General features: G+C 44.4%; 1 protein-coding gene across 1 annotated transcript in view; it reads right to left on the bottom strand.

Annotated features, from left to right (window-relative positions):
- Dnah11 (dynein axonemal heavy chain 11) overlaps positions 1–23,060 on the bottom strand; it is a 331,250-nt gene that overhangs the window by 95,529 nt on the left and 212,661 nt on the right. Inside the window, exons 55-58 of the mRNA XM_026781665.1 lie at positions 16,368–16,529; positions 8,522–8,755; positions 5,703–5,849; positions 1,409–1,522 (exon numbers count right to left, since the gene is read on the bottom strand). Coding sequence (XP_026637466.1) covers positions 1,409–1,522; positions 5,703–5,849; positions 8,522–8,755; positions 16,368–16,529 — 657 coding nt within the window. The remainder of the gene's footprint in view (positions 1–1,408; positions 1,523–5,702; positions 5,850–8,521; positions 8,756–16,367; positions 16,530–23,060) is intronic.

The following is a 23,060-nucleotide window of genomic DNA, read 5'->3' on the forward strand; positions in this document are numbered from 1 at the left end:
CACACACACACACACACACACACACACACACACACACACACCAATAAAAACATTAGCCCTATCATGAAGTGGTCACATTGGCAGTGTCCTTGCTGTAGCTGCTCACATAACAATGAGTAAATATACTTAGAGAAAAATTCACAAATTTAGGGAAAAGACAGAAAGAAATAAACATTCCATTAGTCAGAAGTAATCTGCTAATTTTCTACTATTTTAACTTTGGTTATTTTATAATTTCAATCAAACAAATGAGTCATGGCGCCTCAGTGTGTTTACTGACTTCCTGTGAACATTTCTCTTTGTTCAGCAATATTTAACAATATCATTTTAGGGAAGTAGAATACGCATGTAATAGTCTCTCATAGTATAATTACATTCTTAACAATTTTCAGTTTTATGATAACAGTATAAAACTCTTACAAGGCTTTGTTCTTGATCAAATAGTTTCTAAACAAACAAACAAAAAAGATCCAGAAAGGAATTGAGGATTTTTTGAGGATTTTCTTGGAAAAGCAATGAAATTTAGATCCTTCTACCTTTAGAGCTGAATCTCATGATTCAGGCCTACAAAATTTCCTGGGATTCTTTCTGGTGGCCTGGAGAACAACAGGACTAGACTATCTGCAGGCTTTAAAAATACCAGTGCCCAGAGTCTCCCTTGCAATACGGTGTGATGAACACAGACCACTTCTCTCATGTGAATCAGGAGGCTCCGTGAGGTCATTCTCCAGGGCAAAGCAGGGGAGATGGCAGGGATCTTGGGATCTTTGGTCCTACCACTGACAGTATGAGAGCATCTTATGTTTTTATATTTGGGAGGAAATAAAGAACTCTTTGGCTAGTTCTCAGAGTCGCACATAATGTGAAAGATAGGAGCAATCGTTACTCATTGGGACAGCCTCCTGGAAGGCTGGAAGGCCAACTCCTCAGGGTTAGCAGCATTTAGTAGGCTATGGCTGTGGCATGCAGCAGGGCCTTGGGAGCTAAGAGGTATTCAGAGAGTCACAGAGTCCTGCTCTAGGGTACCTTTCCTTGCTCTGGTCTTCATTTACCCACCATTCCACTGTCCATGAGTCAGTGCTCTGCACCAAGTGAATTCAGCATAGGAAAGACATTAGCATCCATGGATCCCTCCCAGTTGGGCGTCACTGTGGTGTAAGGGGAGCGGTGTCTGTACTTAGGAATTTAAAGCAGAAAAACCGAATTAAGACACCCTGACCTAGAGAATGAGATGGGCAGGAAAGAAGTGGAACTATAAAGATGACCTCAAGTGTTCGCTAAACTTTGGTGTGTTCTGTCCTTTTGCAAGGCTTTGTGGCTACATGAGCCATCCGCTCCATCTTATGACGCAGACTCTCATAACCTTTGACTATTTACGAACCTCCCACCAGCCAAGAACCCAGTTTACCCTGTTGAGTGTATTGAGCGCAGCCTTAGCAGCCACCAGGGCAGGCTCAGCCTTGAGCAGATCAGCTTCACACTCTCTCTGCTTCTGGGATACTTCAGTTTGAATGGCAGCCACCTAATTAGAGAGGATGATTAGAGAGGGAAAGCCCTTGAGCCGCCCCCCATTGTCGTCTCCAGCACAAAACATGGACTGACTTGGATGTGCTATCAGGCAACACATTTGTCTATATTCGCAACAGGTGAGTAATTTACCCTCAGCACAGTGTGTGCGCAGAGCTCTGGAAAGCAAACACAACGGCAAACTCAAAACCAAGCAGACTTAATATCAAAGTACTCCAAAAAGGCTTCTCGTCACTTGATTATAAGATGCCCCTAATAATTAAACCAAACCAAAAAAAAAAAAATGAAGCAAATAAAAAACCAGAAGTAAGCAGCCATCTTTCTGTTTTCTACTTTTCGTTTTAGATTTCCCCAAACAAATTAAGAAGAGGTAATCCAGCTGAACCAAGAAGTTGGTCCACAGAAAGTTTTAGAATTCTCCATCTAATTCTTCCTAGTGTGTGTTTAGCAGCCCTGCTGGCCATTCCCTTTAGAATATAGGCAAGAAACAGGGAGACAGCCCAGTTAGTGCAGTGCTTGCTGGTGGCACACAGCAGCATACATACAAACATATGCACACATACATAAAAACATGGGAAGCTCTTTTGTTCAGAACAGAAAATCCATTGTTCTGTGGTCATGGTTTGCATGTTTTACCAGTGACAGATTTTTTTATTTTATTTTATTTTTAAAAAAGATTAACTAGTGGCTTCTCCAAGTAAGAAGCTACTGATGCACCCAAGTGTTTCACAGGTAACTCAATACCCCGACACCCCCTTTCCTGTTGTCTGTCCTCTTGGCAGAGATCTGCACCAGCCTCTCTCTATACATGCCACTGTATCTCCCTATGGGAAGCTGAGCTGGGAACTTGAACTAACCAGTGTATGAGGCTGGAGATCATCTACCTTCCCCTTGCAGGATGCCGTAAAATTTTCATGCCAGGTAAGAGTGAATTTTTATCCTCAGCAGGTTTGAGTTCCACGCTGTGGCACTGGGCACCAGGATGAAGTCCCGGTGGAAGGCTTCTGGGGTGAGGGTGATTGTGAGGAATAAAGTTGGAACGAATGTGCATTTCTTCAGATGTGTTTGGAAAGAGCAGGTTCCACCACACCATCAAATTAAACACGGCTCACGACAAATTATGTTGTCTGCTGCGGCTTTATTAGCAGTAATTAGCCTTCTCCTGATTAAGCATTATTTTGCTGTGTACTGTACCTTTTCTGAACATAATTGCTACAGGGTAGATCTGTGATCTCCCGCTAACACACACACAGCTGCTGCTAACGTCAATAAGAAAGCACTGCACGCTTCCTAAGAACTCCTCCAAAACCACACCCCCAGGACAGGCCCCAAAGTGGACCACGGAGAGGCTAAACACACGATGACAGGTGTTAAGAGAACGCAACCACAGACGAGCGTGTCTGTGGGGAAGAGTCGGGCATATCGGTCTCACAAAGACACAGAGTTTGCCGATGTCCATCATTTTAAAATAATTTTTCTTTGGTCTTATCATCATGGATCTTTTGGCACTAAGTGGAACTGTGAAGACTGTTCTTGTTCCTTGGATTCCTAGACTGCTTATAGAGTATACTTCCTTTGGATAATTTTTACAGACAAGGCAATATACATATGAGGAAAACACCCTAGGTTGGTGAACTCTCTTTTCATCCCTAATACTTTTCACCCTAAAATACAATGATATCATAGCACTGGAAAGCTTATTAATCCTAATGACTCAGTAAGCTGCAGCACGTCACTTCCTCTGTTGAGTGGCTGCAAGGCTCAGCCTGGAGAAGGGCAATGAGCTGTATGCAGTGCCTGAATATCTGCTTTCCCTCTACCACGATGCTAAGGCAGGGGGTTGGAGACGATCCCATCCTTGTGTAATTAGAACCTTCTATCACCTGTTAGTCATCCACTCCTTAAAAATTTTTATAAAATTTTGTGTTGATCACAGATTCCCCAGGACTTCATGTTAAAAGCTGAGCCTGGGGTTCTAGCTCAGCTGGCAGAGGGCTTGCTTAGTGATCTTGAAAATCTGATCCTCAGCACTGCTTAAACCGAGTGTAATGCCTCAGAAGTAAAAGCAAGAAGATCAGAAGTTCAAGGTCATCCTCAGCTATCCACGAGTTCAAGGCCTGCCTGGGAATACACGAGACTCTGTCCACAGTGGGGAAAAGTTGAAACGTTTAAACCCATACAGAATTCCTTTGTCAATGCCACCAATCCTGTATCCCAGCATCTGGAGACAGGACTTGCACAGACGTGAAGTAAGAAAGAATTCTTTAAGATAGGTTCTAGTGTAGCGTTCCTGGTATCCCTAGAGGAGGAAGGTATTTCAATACAACAAAGTCCACCCTGCATCGGGATCCACAAAGGTAAGGACGAACCATTAAAAAGCCAAGGAGAGTCCACAGGAGGGCCAGCCAATAGCTGGATCCTGATATCAGCGTCTAGAACTTGAAAAAAATAAACCTACTGCTTAAGTCTCTCAGTCTGGCCCCAGCAATCTAACACACTGCTTTCCCATTGCAATGTAAGCTATACTAAGACTCCGTGATTATCAAATATTCCCCAAATCCCGGATAGTGCCTGGCTCCCCAAACCAGAATGATGAAATAGATGCAGGTGCACACATACACACACACACACACACACACACACACACACACACACACACACACACTACAACTACTGACAAAATGAAAACATAAGCATTTTTATACTTTTTGGTATATATTACATATAAAAATAGTATATTTCTTTTTTGTGCCTAATAAACCTCACGAAATAGCCTATCAGATATGTCCTAAAATATTGGCTAAAATATTTTTCTTTTATGCTGGTAATTTTACCTTAAGAATTTACATTTGAAAATGTGGGGATAAAAAAAGTTCTCAAATTTCTGTTATATTTCAAGATTTCCAAGAGGTATCTGTGGTGGGGGGTTAGTAACTATTAGTAATTATAATTACCAGAACATCACGCAACTGTGTAATACCCTAAAAAGGTCCCCTGGGTAGAGGATTAGCTTCAGAAAATCCCACCACCTCAGAAACTTGGTTACTTAATTTCATAATATAATTTGAAAGACAAAATTCTGCACTTATCTGAAACTCGATGGAAACATCTGCTAACAAAATTAGGAACTCTATGCCTATTGGCTGAATCAAATGATTCTATCATTTGTCATGGTTTTAAATTATTTAAATATTTAGAGTTTTTTAATGTACTTTTCAAATATTTGGTTGCTCAAGACAAAATATGCTCAGTGCAAATCAGAACATGGGGGAAACTATTTGGCTGTCCAAGTACAGCCAGCGTCACCAAGAATGGCCAGTGTCACCAACGATAGCTGGCTCCCCTACTAAAATCGTAGATTTTCTGGTGTGCCACAATGCAAAACAAGAGCAAAGTGGCCACTGACTCAAGCAATTTCCAGCTTTTAATTAAATAGCCCTAATTATAATTTTTGCTTCAAATAATAAAGCATTTATTAATTTCAATGAGTGAGTATTTATTAACTATCTATGTTTGCTATCTTGTATCCTTTGGAAAATAAGATGCATAGGAAATACATTACATTTTTGCTGAATGAAAATTGTGGAAGTCTTATTTATTTGGGGGATGCTAGGAACTCAAATTCAAAGAAAGCAGCCCTACACAACCCAAAAGGCTGTTGTTTCCAGCAGCGAACCATTGCACAGAACACCAGGGCCTGGGTCCGCTAGGAAAGAAGGCATTCAGCCTAGGACTTCATAATGAATGCTACTTGTATTATTAAAATGTGAAACTTGAAAACCATCTTGCAAAGTGATGGAATGGGCTTTGTTAACAATTGAGTTGTTCAATTTGCCTAAAAACTGGAAACCTTTAGAAACCTCCGCCGCGACTCCCTGACCTTTACTGTATTACAAATAGGCCTGATGTGCAAGATCCACATCCATTATATGCTTGAATGAGCTCAGTATTTATTGTTCTTTCATATCATTAAGGAGCTAAAAGGTTGGGAAAATGCATAATGTAAAGAAAGGTCAAGTGGTAATCACGGTGTGAAATGCTGTTACATGTGTAGCTATAATAATTCCTTAGACTTTGTGCTCCCTGGAGAGGAAGTTGTTCAAAATTGTTCACCTACAAAGGTTTATTTTGTGCTAAATATAGCTCAGCACTCTAAATGGTGGAAAGAGTCTGACCTTTCGCTCCTCCGCGTCGGCGATGGCCTTTTCCTGGCTCACTTTCTCCGTCTGAAGCCCGATCTTTGTGATCAGGGCTTCGGCGTCATGATTTCTGAGCTGGAGCTCGGCTTCTTGAGAGGCCAGCCTGGCTTTCAGATTCCCCACCTGAAGGAAGAGTTGTCACTTTGGAACCACTTCTAATGAGAACAGGGCTGTCTTCGGCATGGGTTTGGGGATCCCTAGCAGTTCAGGGGGCACACATCTGTTTCTACTCCGATTTGACTTCTATTTTCATTTGCCAAAATGTAGCGCCATTTATTTTTTTCACATGAGAAAATCAGAATACTGCATTTCAGGACACAGGATTACTGTTGTCCTGTTGTGGGCAGGGGTTTATCTTGGCAGGGTTTATCTTGGCGACTAAATCTGTCTGCTCAGGGAAATACTAACAAAGGTGCTCATCAGAGCCCTTGACACCTCAGGACACCAGGCCAAGATCACAAAGGCCATGGGACAATGAGCTTAGTGACTCCTGGGATGCTCTCTTGTCCTCTCAAAGGGAAGCTGCTGGAAGTGAATAACTTAGACGTGAGCTGTCTTTGATTACAGAGTATCTGGCTGCAGCGTGGCTAGTAGTTCCCCTTGCCAGCCAACATAGCGTGCCTTTCTTCATTCCTCTTACCCTCTGCAGTGTCTGTGCAGAGCCACACAGACCATCCAGTGCAGAACCTAGCGCTAATGCGAAGGGTGTGTTCTTTGAGTACCAACAAGGCATGGGTTGTAGAAGAAGAGGAGAGCAGAGGATGTGATACAGGAGCATAAGATGCCGCCTATAGCCCGGACAGTAAAGGTGAACTGAAGGGAGAGGAGTAAGTATCTGGTACAGACACACATTACGGGCCTTGCTGAAACCCTCCTCCAGCCTCCCATTCCCAATCACAAGCAGTGTTTCATCAAACACAAGTTCTTCGCATGTGAAATTATAAAACACTGTCTTGCAGGAAACACATGGGAGGGCCTATTGATGGATCTTTTGAAAGTTACCAGTAATGTTCAGAATCCACTGTAGCTTAGGCCCAGTTAGCACAGGGAAAGGCCAGGCTGGTCCACTGAGGCTGTGGACATCTTGGACAAGATCCAGCACCAAAAATGACATAGACAAGCTTCAGAGCCCAGCTCTGACTCTGTCTTAAATACTTTGAACTCCCTCCTAACACTGTAGGAGTGATACCTGTGTCCCATTTGGGTTTGGCTTTAACAATGAAATAAGACTCTCGCACTGATTCTTGATTTACCCTTTAGAAAGAGCTGACCACAGAGGCTAGGAAGTCTGAGAGAACTGGTGGCTAAAATAGGCACGTCCACCTGGAGGTCAGGGAGAAGTGCAGCCTAGGGCCACTCCACCGTCATCAGTCAGGTCATGACGGCCACGCTGGGGCTGAGTGTCTAAGACAGCAGGAATCCTGCTTCCATCCTGACAAAATGGCAAAACCCCTGACTCCAAGCCAGAGCCTAAGAAGGCAAGGCCAGAGAAGAAATGGGAAAGTTGTCCCTCCAAATCCACACTGCTCTGCACAGCTTCAGGCTGAGAGGAGAAGATGTCCTCAAACCAGCTGGGTCGAGAGTAACTGTTGCTCCTTTCCTCACTCAGAAAAGCAAACTACGTCTTCAAACTACGCAAGGCAAAACTAGGCATCGGAGATACCCGGGTGAGTACTGCTTCGAGAGGAAGCCTAGTGATTATGCTGCTTATAGATTATAGATAGAGTCTCCTGCAGTAAACTTGACTCCACTAGCACTGAGTAGGAAGCTGGGTTTCCAGTTCCAGGCATGGTTTCACTACTGTTAAGTGGTTCTTAAGTCATATTTGAGAGCTGGTGGTTACTGCAAAGGTTTGTGTGCCATTGCTGTGCCCTTGGGTGACTGTGCCCTGCTGGTTGTTAGGGTGGCTCATGGGAATCATAGCCAGGGGGAACCGCTGGCTCCTCCCCTCCTTAGGAAGTGTACATGATGCCTTCTGGTACCGTGAAAGGCCTCAGGGAGGAGGCTTTGAGGTCGGTTCCTGCTGGTGGGTCCCTGGGCCTTGCCTATTACTGAAGTGCATAGCATCTTCAGCAATAGGGACTCACTTTCCATCTCTGGGGGCAGCGATTCACAAATAGATATCCTTATACCCACAGGCAAGTGTAGTCTCCTCATCAGGGAATTTCTCTTTGCTTCAGCCAGAGACCGCTCAGAAAACCACAACCCACAAGCAGCAGAGTGTGAAGTCCTGCTCCAAACATATCTGCATCTACAAATGCTTCCACACACAAGGCTCGGGGGACATTGTGCAAGAGAGGGCAGAAAGGTTGTAAGAGCCGCAGAAGCAGGGGTTTGCTGGGAGATTGTGTCTCCTAGAAACATCAGTAGCCATACTTACAACTTCCCAAACATGAGGTGAAGAAGAGCAAGATCAATGTGTATCAACCTTACACAAAGAACCACCAGCAGCCAAGGAGATCTGCGAGGAAGAGGGTGCTCTTCCCCAGTATCAAACAACTAGCCCTGAAAACATGCATGTAACCAAAGGTGCATGGACTAAACAGGCTGTAGTTAGAAATATATGTGCATCTATGTGTGTGTGTGTGTGTGTATGCAATAAGTGAAAAAAGAGGCAATGGATATGAAGGAGAATGGGGAAGGATTTGGAGAGAGAAAAGGGACGGGGAAAATGTAATTATACGATAATCTCAAACATGCCAAGAAAAAAAACCAAGAAAAAGGAAACTTTGTTTTCTTCTGTGAGCAAGCAGAGGCTTCCCTCAGAAAGAGGCACCCTGTCTCTCTGGTCGCACCTGTGAGGCGGTGGTCCATAGTTTCTGGATGCCATTCCCCAGGTGTTCCTTCCTCTGCTGCACCTCTTCTCGCTTCCTCTTCAGCAGGCTCTTGAACAGCGATATTTGCTCCAGGAAACTCCTCGGGGTGGCGTAACTGTATCTTCTCTCATTCTGGTAATAGCAGGCACTCATTTCCCTTACACTGCTGTGAACATGGGCCATGAAACGGCTAATCGAATCTTTGTGTTGTGGCTGAAACATTGATATGATATTTCTCATGAAATTCTTTCGAATTGAAAATATAATTTAGAAAACAGAGGAAAAAATACCAGAAATTATACAGTATTTACTTTCTAAAAGCCAGGGCAAATTTCCTAGTAGAAAAACCCACAGGGTTAGAGGGATAACTTAAGGCACTTAGCCTTCGCACTGTCTCCTTGCCAGTTAGGATAAAGGGTGTTTTTATGTGCTTCCCACCCAAACTCAGGAGCCAATAGAATGGACAAAGCCCAGATCTCCACAACTTGAGCTCTCAAATATATGGGAAAAAGAAAACATGCAAGACAATAATCCAAGGGGTATTTTTCGGGAGAGGTCACTTCCGTGCTGAACTTTAGACAAAAAGAATCAATACAGAGCCAGGGGGACAAAGAGGCTGAATCAGAGAAATAGAGCTTTATGGGAATCCAGGTTAACCAACATGGATGGGTAAACTCTCCAAGCCGCTGAGGGGAAATACGCTGGGCAGTTCTGTTCTTATTGGAGAAGTGAACACCAACAGCAGAAAGCCCTCCCCCTGCAGAGTCCCTGCCTGTCCCTTCTGGTGTCCTCTGTGACTTCTGCAATAGTTAACTTTTTAATTTGTACAGCCACATCTCCCTCATTCTAATGATTATTTATTGCATTCTGTACAAGATGAACCAGATTCAATTAATCAGGGGAAGCCTAAAAATCAATTAATATGAATTAAATGAGCTACACCAACTCTTTGCAAAGTCACACATAATTTACCAAAGTGTTGTCAATAACACTCAGGCAGCTTCAGGAAAACTGCACACAAGTGGCCGATGATGCAGTTAAACGTTTCAAACCTGGACCATCAATATTGCCACTGGAACTGTGAGCAGCACAGCGCGCGGCGAACTGCTCCTCTGCACACGGCCTCGTTAAATACACAGATCCTAGCACTACGGCAAGCCACGGATGAATGGGAAATCATTATGTGAGTGCACCATTGGGTCGGTTAAAAATCTGTCTCCCTAGTAATTGAAAGAATGTATGTTCAAAGGAAAAACTCAGGGATGTAAATCTTGAATTGTACTGAATTCAAGGGGATTCAAGATGCATGCTTGTTAGCAATTAGTGGGTTCAGAAAATACAATTTATGAGCAAGTCTATAAATGTCATATGCATCATATTTCCTAGAGGACTTTATCTTCCCAACAACTTGGCTCCAATATAACCGTGCACCTATCTGCTCTTGACCCATGTTGCTCTGACAGGAACTTTCAGACACACCTTCCTATGACAGACAAATCCCTCCTCAGCCAAGCATAACCTCCTTATAGAGAGAAAAACAGCAACAACTGACAAAACGCCCTGGCTCCTGCCCAGCCATGATCCTTATGAGGAGGCTCCCCAGCAGCCCTGAAAAGCTCCTTCTTAACAACAGTTTCATTTGTAAATCTCCGATGGAAAGAGTGGCTTCCGGGAGAGCTGGAAGTGGCCCCACACAACTTGTCTCAATGGGGCAAAATAACTATTGTTATGGGGCTTAACAAAATGGCCCAGCATGGGAGACTCGCGAGCCAGGGAGCAGCTGGTTGCAATTCACACTGTTTTTCAGAAAACTCAGTCGTTCCAGAGCAGACCCCTCTGATGCCTGTGACTGGTCTCCCTGCATTCTCAATTTGTCACTTTCTCTTATGATAAGGTCAGTAGTGACAGCACTTCCTGGCACTAACAGCTGTGGCTTTTAAAAGGGTCATTGTAGAACTACTAATTGCAGTAATTTCATTAGCATAAATTATTTATTCTGTCATTCATTTGTCTCTAGTTTTCTTCTGAGTGGGGAGCAGAGAAGGCCACTGAGGGCTGCCGCAGAGCCTGCTGGAGCTTACACTCAGGGAAGATCATCATTTCTGCCAGATTTGCCCCTTCAGCGGAACCAGTTGACACCGTTTTGTAGTCATTTTGCAGCCAATCGTGGTGAAGGCAAAAATAAAAATAAGCAGAGAGGCATTATGAAATGGCTCTAAATCTGTGGCTTTCCCACTAAGATTGCTTTGGAAGCCATGCTGTCTCCATTGCGAAATTCAATGCATAGATAAGATGGCGTTTTTCTTCACATGAGGAAGGAAATGTTTATTTTCCAGTCTCTCAGTTAGCTAGCTGTAAACACAGAAACATGAATTCCATGGTGCCTGGTGGGATGTCACTCAGGAGCCCTGGCTTTTCAGCCCAGTGCTCAGTGCCCCTTGTTGAGGACGCCAGCAAACGATGAACGCAAATTGTGTGTGTGTGTGTGTGTTTAAACACTTTATTTCTTTCCAAACCAGCAAACCAGACCATATCAGTTTAAAAAATGAAATTTGGATTTATAAGAAAGGCAAATGAAAAACAGGAGATGAAAGGGGTTTCCTGTTGTTGTCTGAGTTAAACCCAGGAGAATTTTGTCCCTTATGATCATACTCTTAAAGAGATATCTTAAAATGTTTTCTTGGATATTATTTGTGTCAACTTTTTAAATGTGAAACTACCAAGTTGTAAACTCTAGTATTTATAATTCATTCTTTTAGGTTGGTAAACTAAACAATATTAGATTGTCAGGGCAGAAGCAGCTTGTTATAGAGAATCTAACGCGACTAAGAGGAGCGGAGTTCTGAGCACGGAAGCTGTTCACAGCGCCCATTCACCCTGACACACACTGCGGAGGCAGCCCCAGGGCTGGAATCCTATGGCCTCGGTCACATTTTTAGGCCTGAAAAATTAAGTAAGCCCTCATGTTTCCTACTGCCCACAAAAGGGGTCCTTCTCAATATTCCTGTTATGTTCTTTCAAAAGAACTGCACAAATGCAGTAAAAGGCAAGCCTGGGCTCTGGGACCCAACCACAGCAGGGCTACCAGTGAGCTGTCTCCACCTGTCACCCCAGTCACCGCCTGGCACAGGCAAGAATAAATAGGTCCTTCTCACGAGGCTAGGGGTCAGAGGCAAACGGTGCAGGCACCAGAGCCCTGAGCAGCACTGTAAAAGGTGCTGAGTGCTGGTCTCAGGCAGACCTCCACACTCCTAATTTTTACTTTTGTCTTTAAGTTCAGAGTTCATTGATTGGTCACAGGCAATGTTAAGTCCAGGTGAGTATCCAGTATCAGAAGATGCAGCTCCATGAGTCTCCTCACCATCGAAACAAGGAATGACGTGCTGAGGAGTCCAGAGAGACACAGGGAAGCTCACCTGCTCTCGTCCTTGTCCCTTTAACTCAAGCTCACTCACTCACTCATTCAATCATTCATTCATTACTGTGTGTATGTTTGCAGCTATGTGTGTGTACTAGTGGTTGGTCCTGGAAGTCTTCCTTGATCACTTTCTATCACACACATACACACACGCGCACACACGCACACATGCATGTACACACACATGCACGCGCATGCGCGCAGACACACACACACACACACACACACACACACACACACCATCTTTCAGCTGAACCCAGAGCTCACTGATTCAGCTAGTGTGGGCAGGCAGCTGGTTTTCTCTGGGGAACCAGCATCTCTCCTCTCTAGGGCTGGAATTCCCACCCAGCATTTATGTGGGTGGCAGGATCAAGACTCTAGTCCTCACACTTGTGTGGTAAGTGCTTGGTACCCACGGAACCATCTCCCAGCCCCAGCTAAACCTTGCTATGGGAGGATAAGGCTGGAGCTCTTGTGGCCAGTAAGACTAGCACACCCAGAAAAGCCACAAAATGATGAACTTTCATGTAGCTGGTTCTTGCTGAACCCAGATTCCCAGGCCACCATGAAAACTGGTCCCTCCTTTCATGGGTGGAGGAATTCCTAAACTTTAGAAAGTTGTACGAACCTTGGGAAGCAATACTCATTTAAAAACTCTATCCTAATTTTGATTAATAGGCGTAGAGCAACAAAAAATGTAAAGTCATACTTGTATGCATGTGTAAAGGAGAAGGATATAAACACTGGTGGCCTTTCCGACCCATCTGCAGACAGAAGTCGAAGCTAGCGTGAAGTTCAGGCAGATCCCAGAGATCTCCTTTTGGTTTTCTCTTGATACTTCAAAATGGCTTTAGTGTAACCACCCTGTACATGACTAGATATTCTAAAGGAATGTGTATGGCCCTCTCTTCAGCTATCAGACAATGACTCCAAAGAATTATAACTTCTGCAGGAATCCAACGAAACAGACCAAAGCCCTGGCATATTCTAAAAGGATGTGTATGGCCCTCTCTTCAGCTATCAGACAATGACTCCAAAGAATTATAACTTCTGCAGGAATCCAACGGTAGGAACGAAACAGACCAAAGCCCTGGCAGCAGCTATAAGAAGGAAAGACTTCACATGCCTCTGACAACTTAGCGGACCACACTGCAGGACAGGGCAGAGCTGAGACAGTGCAGGGGCAACGACAGGTGGGGCCACACCTTGACCAGGACTTCCTCACGCACTCTATCTAAATCTAAGCTCATGCTTGTGCCTGAAGTCCAGACTTGAGGTGTCACTAGCGCTTGTAGGGCAGACTTGGGGTGTCACAGGTACCTGAAGGGCAGACTTGGAGTGTCACTAGCTCTTGTAGGTCAGACTTGGGGTGTCACAGTACCTGTAGGGCAGACTTGGGGTGTCCCTGGGCTCCTCTTCTTCTCTCCAATGTGGCCACATTCAACTCTCTCTTCTGTTTCCACATTCCATGTTTCTTTAACCATTGAATTGAGTGTGTAGGGCCAAGCCTAGTTCACTAAGGCTACCAGCAGGGCCACAGTTTGACTTTAGAAAGTATGGTAATAACTGTACTTTTCTAGCAGTGTTTTCCCCGAGTGGGATTAGTATATGGCATGGTCAACTTTGTGTCTTACGTTAGCAGCTATACTTCTGACAGACAATGCAAAGAAATCATCAGTACGGCACAGCCATTGCTGACGAGATAATGTAATGTTTGGCATGCGTGTGCATATCTGTGCGTGTGTGTGTGTTTGCACATATACAGGTACATTGGTTTTAGTGGGGTACATTGTTTTTAAGATGAATCTGTAGACCACTGGAGAAATATCAAGTCTAAATATGGCAGACAGGTGACTTCTCTAGTTGAGCGGATTACTCCTGCTGTCCCATGCTACACCCTCTCAGGGTACCGCTGTACTTAACTGTAATGTGACATGGTATTGAGCTGGGAGACCACACTGAAGCCTCACCCCAGAGGGACGCTTCTTCCTGTGTCATTCAGCCGCCATGCCTGAGACAAATGGGCGGCTTCCATCCCCACGGTTTCCAGCATAGAACTCACCCTCCCCAGACAGCTCATATTTTAAATTTACATTTAAAGTTTGTCCTTTCATATGGTCCTGCTTTCATTCTGCCTTAGAAAGTAAAAGCAGTGCTTTTCTCTGAAGGCCCTGGAGCCATCTACTTCTGCCCACATGCTCCCAGCCTGTGCACTAAGCACTAAGGCCTTCACCCCACGGCTTCCTCAACGTGCTCCCTGCATCCACAGCTCGAGTCCATGTGGGCAGTCCCCTCCTCCTGCCTTACCTCACCCTCTCCTCACTGTTTCCCACGTTCCAGGGAGAGGCAGTGTGTTTTGACACAAGGGTCTGGTGAATAATGTAGCGACACGTAAGTGTCAAACTGTTTTGCTCACTGATTTGTCAGCTGTCACTAGGGTCAGTATCAGGTAACAGAAAAAAAGTACCCATTAGTTAAACGCAGTCAACCCACAGTTCTGAGTGCCGAGCATGGACTGATGGGAATTATATGTCAACATGCAGAAAGATGGCTTATTGTGGCCAAAAAGGGTCACCTTGTATAAGTACCTTCCACTCACCAAAGGTCAGTAATTAGAAAGTGCCCAAATTATGCAGATAACTTTCAGTTTTAATGATGGAAATCAAAACTAATAAATTCGTCAAATTAGCACTCGTTCAAAAGTTTAAAGCTGTTTCTGATCTCTAGAGAAAAGATCACATGTTTCTAGGAGGATGTGGACACACCGCTCTCTGGATTATAATTAGTGCCCCTGTTTGACAAATTAGGAAGGTGGGGGAGTTGAATAAGCCCGCACACCGAGAGGAACTCATCTGGCTAATGTGTTTGCAGGCATAATTTAGCTTGATAGGAACGCTGAAATCCTCCAAGAACGTTTCTATTTGACACCCAAGATCCTATAGGAGGCGCATGACACCGTCGGATGGAGCTCAGCACCTGGGCAGCCCTCGGGACTGTAAAGCCAGCCGCGTCCAGCAGGTGTCTACGGTCCACAAGGCTGCAGTGCTGCTGCACGGGGAAGCAGACACAGACAGACTCAGGGCAGCATAGATGGGCAGCCCTGGAGGTGTACACGTCGAGCTGCTAGCTCGGATTTCCAACCAACAGAGGAAAGTCAAATCAATGTCCAGAAAGCAGTTTACTCTTTCATTTCAGCCTGATATAACACTACACACGCTGGCTCCCTTAGTTTCAGAATCCGAGCCCTCCTTCTCACTGATGGAAGACAAGATGGTGCCCCAGCACTTCAGCCATCTGAGGAACCTCATGATTGCTCAAGGAATCCAATGACTTTTATCATAATTAATGGTTCTCTAAATGTGCTGCTCACACACGTGTCTGTGGAGCAAAGAAGGAGAACGGAGGCAGGAGCATGCTCCTGGCCCAGGTGTGTCTTCCATGGTGGATGCTGCTTCTCCTAGCAGTCCAGTGGAGAGCAGATTCAGAGACAATGTTTTTGAAAAAAACAACAACAACAAAAAAAAAAACCAAAACAAGATCTAAAGGAGAAGTGGGTTTCTCTCTATAAGATGCTATGTGCTGCAGAGGTGAATGCTTTGCCCCATCCCTGTGATGTACTGACTACTAAAGCTAGCCGCGTACTAACTAGTCAGCTCGACAAGTGGGCCTGGATTCTTTGCTTTGCCCCCATCCCTGTAATGTACTGACCACTAAAGCTAGCCGCGTACTAACTAGTCAGCTCTACAAGTGGGCCTGGATTCTCCCCATCTCACCCCGAGGATGCAGTATCTAAGAAAGCTCTGCAGTGCGACTCTGGAAGGAGATGGGTATGATGTCTGGAGTAAAGAGAAAATGAGGACTGATTGAGACATTAGCTTCTTACCCGGCCCCAAGCCCATCTGGCTTGGACGGTTCCTTCCAGTAATTTCTGGGCCTATTCTAGGCACTCCCACCTTATTGCTCGAAGGGAGGAGAGGAGGAAGTTCTCTGGGAGACACTCTAACACAGTCTCTAAAGGGAAAGGCACCAGACTTCCAGGCTGGGAACTCCGGGGGCTGGCTTCACGGTTGCCTTCTTTACTCAGAAAGAAGTACTTTACCAGTCCTCCTGACTGCTGGAGGACACTCTGTGAGGTAAGGCTGCAGCTTATTTCACACAGATTTAAAAACATCATCAGAGGTACCAACCTTATCAAGAAGAGACAAACATAACCCGTAACCCCACAAGGCCAGGGTTCCACCCCGAAAAATGCAAAGAAAGCCATAAACAATGAAAAACAACATAAAAGAAGCAACTAGATACTTACTTATTTGGCATCAAAACTGAGAAACTGACATTTGCCTGCCAATAGTATGCTAAGACTTGTGTATGCCTGGTGCCTGCTTACCTCAGGCTGACACAACCTACCTCAATCCCCTCTATTTCTTCAATGAAGCTCCTGCTGACGGAGATCAGAGCCTCCTGTGGCCATACATGAAACCAGTCAATAGCTGTGCAGTTAACTATGGCTGGGAACTTCCGGGCTCTAACACGTAGAGTGTGACCAACCGGTGAGAAACAGAAAACCATCTGTGGAGACAAGGGTGTGAGCGTGAGGGCGGATAAGTCAGCAACAGAAGGGTGGTGAGCATGCAGATGCAGTCTTAGACATCGAGGGGAGGGGCATGGCCAGCCACCCTGCTCAGTCACCCCAGTGCCGCCGGCCCCCTCTACATAGGGACTCTGTCCCTTGAGCCTGAGTTTGATTGCAGCATGTCACAGACAACAGATGTACGAACTCTTCAGAGTCAGCAGAGTGGATGTGACCCATTGTCACGGCCACCCAAGGGTCCTGAGTTTTAGAGGACTGCCAAAGGAGAGGCTCAGGGGGAGCCTGAACATAAGAACCCGGAAGGACTCTCCATCCCCCATGTCTCTCTGTGGACATGAAGACTTGGGAGTCTGTCAGCCGGGAAAGGCCTCCTGAGTAGAGAGTGCCACTTCTTCTCTGGACAGGTCGATGGTAGAAAAGGAGGCGCTTAAGGTTCCAGGGCTGTGGTGAGGCAGCAGATGAGGTTGCCATCTGAGGATATGGTTTTGTTTTACTTATGGCAATTTTTAAAATCCATGTGAGGAAAAAAAAAAGCTCTAGCATATATCAGTCTGTGTAATAGCTCATTTGACAGTTTACTTGCTATATTCCACAGCTCCAGAGAGACAAGCCCTAATATCTAAAGTTTTCTATTGTGATAAAAAAACACAATATGGTTATATTCTTAAATTGTATTAGCATGCAGTATGGTGTTGTCAGCTATGGGAAGAATGCACATCTCTTGAACTTTTTCATCATATATGAGTTAAACTCTTTATCTGTCAACCAGAGACTTTCTTATAGTCTCCAGCAGACAATGGAGACTCTCTTCACAAGTCTGACTCCGTGGATATCTCCTAGGCCATCACGAAATAGTAGCTACCTGTGAAGGGTTTATTCACTTAGTATAATGCCATCAAAGGTGTCATCCATGGTGTGGCAAAGGACCAGATTGTTTTCTTTTTATAAGAGAAAAATATTCCATTGTTTATGCATATTTTCCCCTATTCTGTCCATAAACTTTTTTTGGTTGCTTCCGGAAAGCATATATTGCCAAGCTGCCCTGCCAGATTTCCTGATGCCAAAACTGTATAAAATCTATCATCATGGCCCAGATCATCTTTTGAGAGCCATGAGTCTTTTTAATTTAGTGCCCATTTCAGTGTGAAACTATATGAAGACAATTCTTGTTTGTTTATTAACAACAAAATACAAGAAAAAGTCTCAGTTCTAGAACAGAAAAATAGATTTTTGGAAGACTTTGTTATATTATCTTTCAATAAATGATTTAAACATACCAGTAAAATAACACAAGGAGGTGATTTTTCTCCCATGGCTGAGTAAACCCGATTCAGACATGAATCTCTACACTATTCTTAAGAGTCAACAGTATGCCAAATGACAAGGGGAGAAATAAATACAGAGGTCATGGAAAATACTGGAACCTCAGGTAGATACACTGATTTGTGTTGTCTCTCCCTCTGCTATCCTCAGAAGAGGTTTCTAAAATCATCCCGGGAGAGGAGACTCAGCTATGGAAAGCCACCTTGGGAAAAGAGGAACGCTCAAGTGTGGAGAGAAGAAAAGGCTGGAAGAGGAAACCTAAGACCTGACTGTAATTAAAAAAATATTAGACACTGTCACCAAAGTTTTCTCAGTACAGGCAATATTTGAGCAACTTTTTACAGCTTATATCATGATGCTAATGAATATCTGGTCATCAATATGCATATCATGATGATAATGAATATCTGGTCATCAATATGCATATCATGACGATAATGAATATCTGGTCATCAATATGCATATCATGACGCTAATGAATATTTGGTCATCAATATGCATATCATGAAAAATGTGAGCACCTGTGGGATGAGGAAGCAGAGGAACTCTAGAGGGAGAGGAGAGCAAAGAGGAAAGGAAAAGAAAATCGACTCTCACCATCAGCAAGCCATGATCAGCTAAAATAGATTAAGCTCTTCCAGAACAGTCTGACACCCACTAGGACAGCATACTAGTTTAACTTTGCCATGGAATACTTAAGTGAAATGAAAAACTTTTTTCACATTTTTCTTTATAATTAATTCTGTGTACATATTTGAGTGGGTATGTGCATGTCTGCACAGATATCTGAAGAGCCCAGAGGCACAGGATACTTGGAGATGAAGTCATAGGTGGCTGTGAGCAATGCAACATGGGTGGTGGGGACCCAACTCCAGTCCATCTTCAGCTTTGGCTTTATGTACGTTTTGAGACCTGGTCTTGCTATGTAACACTGGCTGTCCGGTAATCATTGTGTGGCCCACAGTAACTGTCCTTCCTAAGCTGCAAGCACTAGAATCATAAGTGCATGCCACTGCCCCGGTTACTTTCTCAACGGCTCTGCAGTTGATCAAGTACTCCTGGAATCCAGGTCTTCACAGAATGAATGGAGACTTTTGATAATTTAAAAAATCATAGCTCATCTAAACGAGAACCTGGAAACTCAGTTGTACAAACAGACTTGTTCATTCCCAGTTCCTAAGATGGGAATAACTGGGATGTTGTTAGCCTGAAGCTTTGACCAGTGACCCAGTTAATGGCTCAGCAGTTCCCAGTTTTACTCAAGGAGCACAGGGTTACTCCTGCCAGTTTGCTTTATCTTTTTGTTTTATTGTTCAAGACAGTGTTTCTCTGTGTATGGATTTTCTTTTCTGTTTTTAAAAGGTTTATTTATTTATTACATATAATAAATGTGTGCGTGCCTACACACCAAAAGAGGGCACCAGATCTCATTACAGATGCTTGTGAGCCACTAGGTGGTTGCTGGGAACTGAACTCAGGACCTCTGAAAAATCAGTTAGTGCTCTTTAGGAGCTGAGCCCTCTCTCCTGTCTTATGAGGTTTTCCAGGAGGCCACGCAAGTGCTTACAACTATTGGTTCCTTGATTTTTTTTTCTAAAAATACTCTTCTACAAATGTTACTGATAACCCATAGTAAACTCAAAGGAAAATTATTTAAGATGATGATCATTCTGAAAAGCTTTCTCATTATATTCTTAGTAATTTTAAGTGACATTAACACGAAAGATATTTTCTGAGAAATAAAAAAAAGATGATTGAGCATATTGTTGTCCATAATTTAGTGGTTCAGGCTATGCAGGTATGCACGTGAATGTTCCCTTTTCAAAGGCCATAGAGTGATATCTGAGGCACCCAACTGGACCTGCATGCTGGAGTGGGGTGTGGCCGTGGCATTTGCAGGCTCCCATAAGAGCCGGGTAGCACCCAGCTACCAGGAGGTCTCAAACATCTTCTCTCACCATCACAAATACTTTGTTAGGCATCATTTTAAAAATAAATGTTAGGATTATTGTGCATGTATACGGTGTGTGTGTGTATGTGTGTGTGTGTTAGTGTGTAAGTGAAAGTCAGAGGACTGCTTTGTGGAGATACTTCTCTCCTTTGACTTTACATGGGTTACAGGGATTGAACTCAGGCTGGCAAATTTGCATGGCACGTGCTTTACCAGCTGGATGACCTTGTGTTACTATTATTATTCATGAAATAAGATACCCGAGTCCAATAGGAATACTGCACATGCATCTCCATTCGTGTGTGCCCAAGACAGGACAGCCTAGGTACCGGAGTACCCTAAACACTTTACCCCTCACTAGAGACTTTGTGCAAACAGGGCCTTCAAAAGAAAGTCAATTGTGTTCCACGGCAGTAGCTCTGCCTCATCTTGTGGAAACACTCTGCTGCATAAGTGCTTGTCAAGTCTCCCAAAGACAAGAGCTGGTCTGCAGTGACCCCACAAGCCAGGCTGCAAGGCTTGTTAGTCACCTGAGGAGCAGGTCAGAATTGGACGTTCTTGCCTTGAAGTAAACTCAGGTTAATGTGTGTTAGACGAAAGAACCCATCCCTTCCCTGAACTCAAGGTGTCTCCTTTATGTAAGTACCTAGACTCACTGCAACAGTCCCTGCTGCCTCCAAAGCAAGGGCCTGGCAACAGCCAATGAGTCATCAGAGGGGACAGGAAGCAAACTAGCTAGATGGAAAACAAATGGCACAGGCTGCTGTGCTGTTTCTAAGACCATCCTCCCGAGTGCAAAAGCAAACCCTGAAGTCACCACTGACGCATTTCCTGCAGCTCTAATGTTTGGGCATCAAGAACTTTTGGGATCCATACTAGAATTCTCTACTCCCTTTCCCCCTCTTTCCCACACAGGTGTTGTAAGTCATTTGTGATAACCCACATTTCACCATGCTTCGTAACACACTTCAATTTCCCGTAGACACAATCCCTTCTTGAGTACATATTTATTTGTGTATCACTAACAGGACTCAGGCCATTTCATCTCCTAATGGAAATTTGAATTGCTACAGTCACTGTATGGTTTTCCACCTGATGTAGTTTATTCTCAGGTAGGCAGAATCCTCCCATATATTTACTTCCAAGGCATTTATCCATAACTTAGGTTTGCATTTATCATCCAAAGCCGCAGTATATTTCAAGAATAATAAGCCCCGAGTCTTGCTGAGGTAGCCCCTGTGGAATGTAGTTTTAGTATAGAATACATTTTCTGTTTGAAAACTCTCACTTTACCATCTTCCTCATGTCTTTCTGTATTATCCCCTATCTAATTAGCTGCTCATTTAAATTCTTTTTAAAAGATTCAACAGCATCTTCCAAGTGTGTACATACAAGACACTTTGATATATGCATCTGCTTTAGGCAGCACACAATAAAATCATCCCTGAACTTCTGACTTGGTAACATTGAGCATTTCAGACTTTCCTCAAAAGGGGGCTGGAGAGATGGCTCGGCAGTTAAGAGCACTGGCCGCTTTTACAGAGGATCTGGGTTCAATTTCCAGCACCCACATGGCATCTTACAACTGTCTGTAATTCCTCTTCCAGGGGATCCCACACCCTCACATAGACATGCATGCAGGCAAAACACCAGTGTACATAAAATACAAATAAGTAAGTTATTTTAAAAAAGTAATATTTAGTACCAGAGAATTCCAAATTATTTTGTTTCTTGTGTGTCTGCATGCGTGTGGGCATGCGTGTGTCCGTGGGTAAGCTTACCGCACAGTGTACAAGTCTGTCACTGACTTCTAGATAGTAGAAGAGACAGAGTCTCCTTGTAGCTGCTGCTGCGTAAGCCAGAGCAAGAGCTTCTGGGGTTCTCCTATCTCTCCTGCCCTTCTCACTGTCAGAGCTCTGGGATTCCGAGACCCGTGCTACTGCATTCAGCTTTACGGGGTCCTGGGAATTGGAGCATATATGTCCTCACACTTACCCGGAAAGTGCTTATCTACTGACTCATCTCCTTAGCCCCATTTCAATACGAGTTCACATGCAATGCCCACAGCCGAGAGCACACCTGACTCTGAGGCCGAGAGGCAGGAGAAGGAGCTTACTGCCCAGGCTCTGCTTGCCCCCTGGGCTTGGAGTGACATGTGTTGCTTTGCAGGCCGGTCTGGAGCCCCTTAGCTGCACATCATTCATTTCTGCGATTTCTTTAAAAAGAATACTGGTACCCAATAGGTCACTATTTGAGACATCTCATGCAGTCCTGGGAGCAGAGGGCAGCAGAACCTTAGTTGGCCAGCCCTTGGCTTCTTGTTCTTATCAATCCAAGAGTTAGAGTTGTGGGCAGGAGGGGTGCAGACATCCCTCCATGGATGAATCCAGTGTTCGATGGTCTCCTGAGAAGTAACTGGACACTCTGACCTCAAGCAAATGCAGAGTTGAGAGGCATGACTGCAAAAGATACCCAGGAAGCTGTGCAGTATCTGATTTCCTACCGGACCACTGAGTCTTCAGTGTGGAACAAACAGCACATGGAAACAGTGGCACCATGGCTGTTTGGATGTGAGTGAGTGCTACTCAGTACTTCCGTGGGACTGTTGGATGTCTATGACACAGCAGAACACAACCCAAGTGTAAATCCCTCACTCTACCTGATCCCAGGCCCAGATTCTAAGAAAGAAGCAGACAGGGAACACAGCCCAGGTGGGACATACATACACAACATGAAGCCAAGAAAACTTGGGATATCTCAAACTGACAGGAGAATTGCTCCAAACTGAAATGAATGTAATAATCTGAAGGAATGGCTAAGAGCCTCCTTGGTGCCTGAGGAGGTGAGAAGGAGAAAAAGGGTGGAAATCTACCAGGGGGAAAGACCAGGATGGAAACAGAGAAGAAGAGGTTCAATCAACTATAACTCTTCTTAGGAGATATTTATACTATCTCATCAACATTTCATCCACACTTGCAGACAGAATGCTGTTAGCAACAAAGACTGGAAGACTGGTCATGACGGCACCGAGTGTTGCAACTCTTGAGAGACAAATATAGAAAAAGGAGAGAATATCAGAAAGATGGGGTTGTGGAGACAGCTCAGAGGGCAAAGTGAGTGCTGTGCAAATGTGAAGGCAGAGTTTGGGTTCTCAGCACCCAAGTGTGGCCATGCATGTCTATGAACCCACTGTCTGTGGCAGGGGACTAACTCAGTCTCAGCATCCTACTGAACT

The sequence above is a fragment of the Microtus ochrogaster genome, chromosome 1, assembly GCF_000317375.1.
Source record: "Microtus ochrogaster isolate Prairie Vole_2 chromosome 1, MicOch1.0, whole genome shotgun sequence".
Taxonomy (NCBI): Eukaryota; Metazoa; Chordata; class Mammalia; order Rodentia; family Cricetidae; genus Microtus; species Microtus ochrogaster.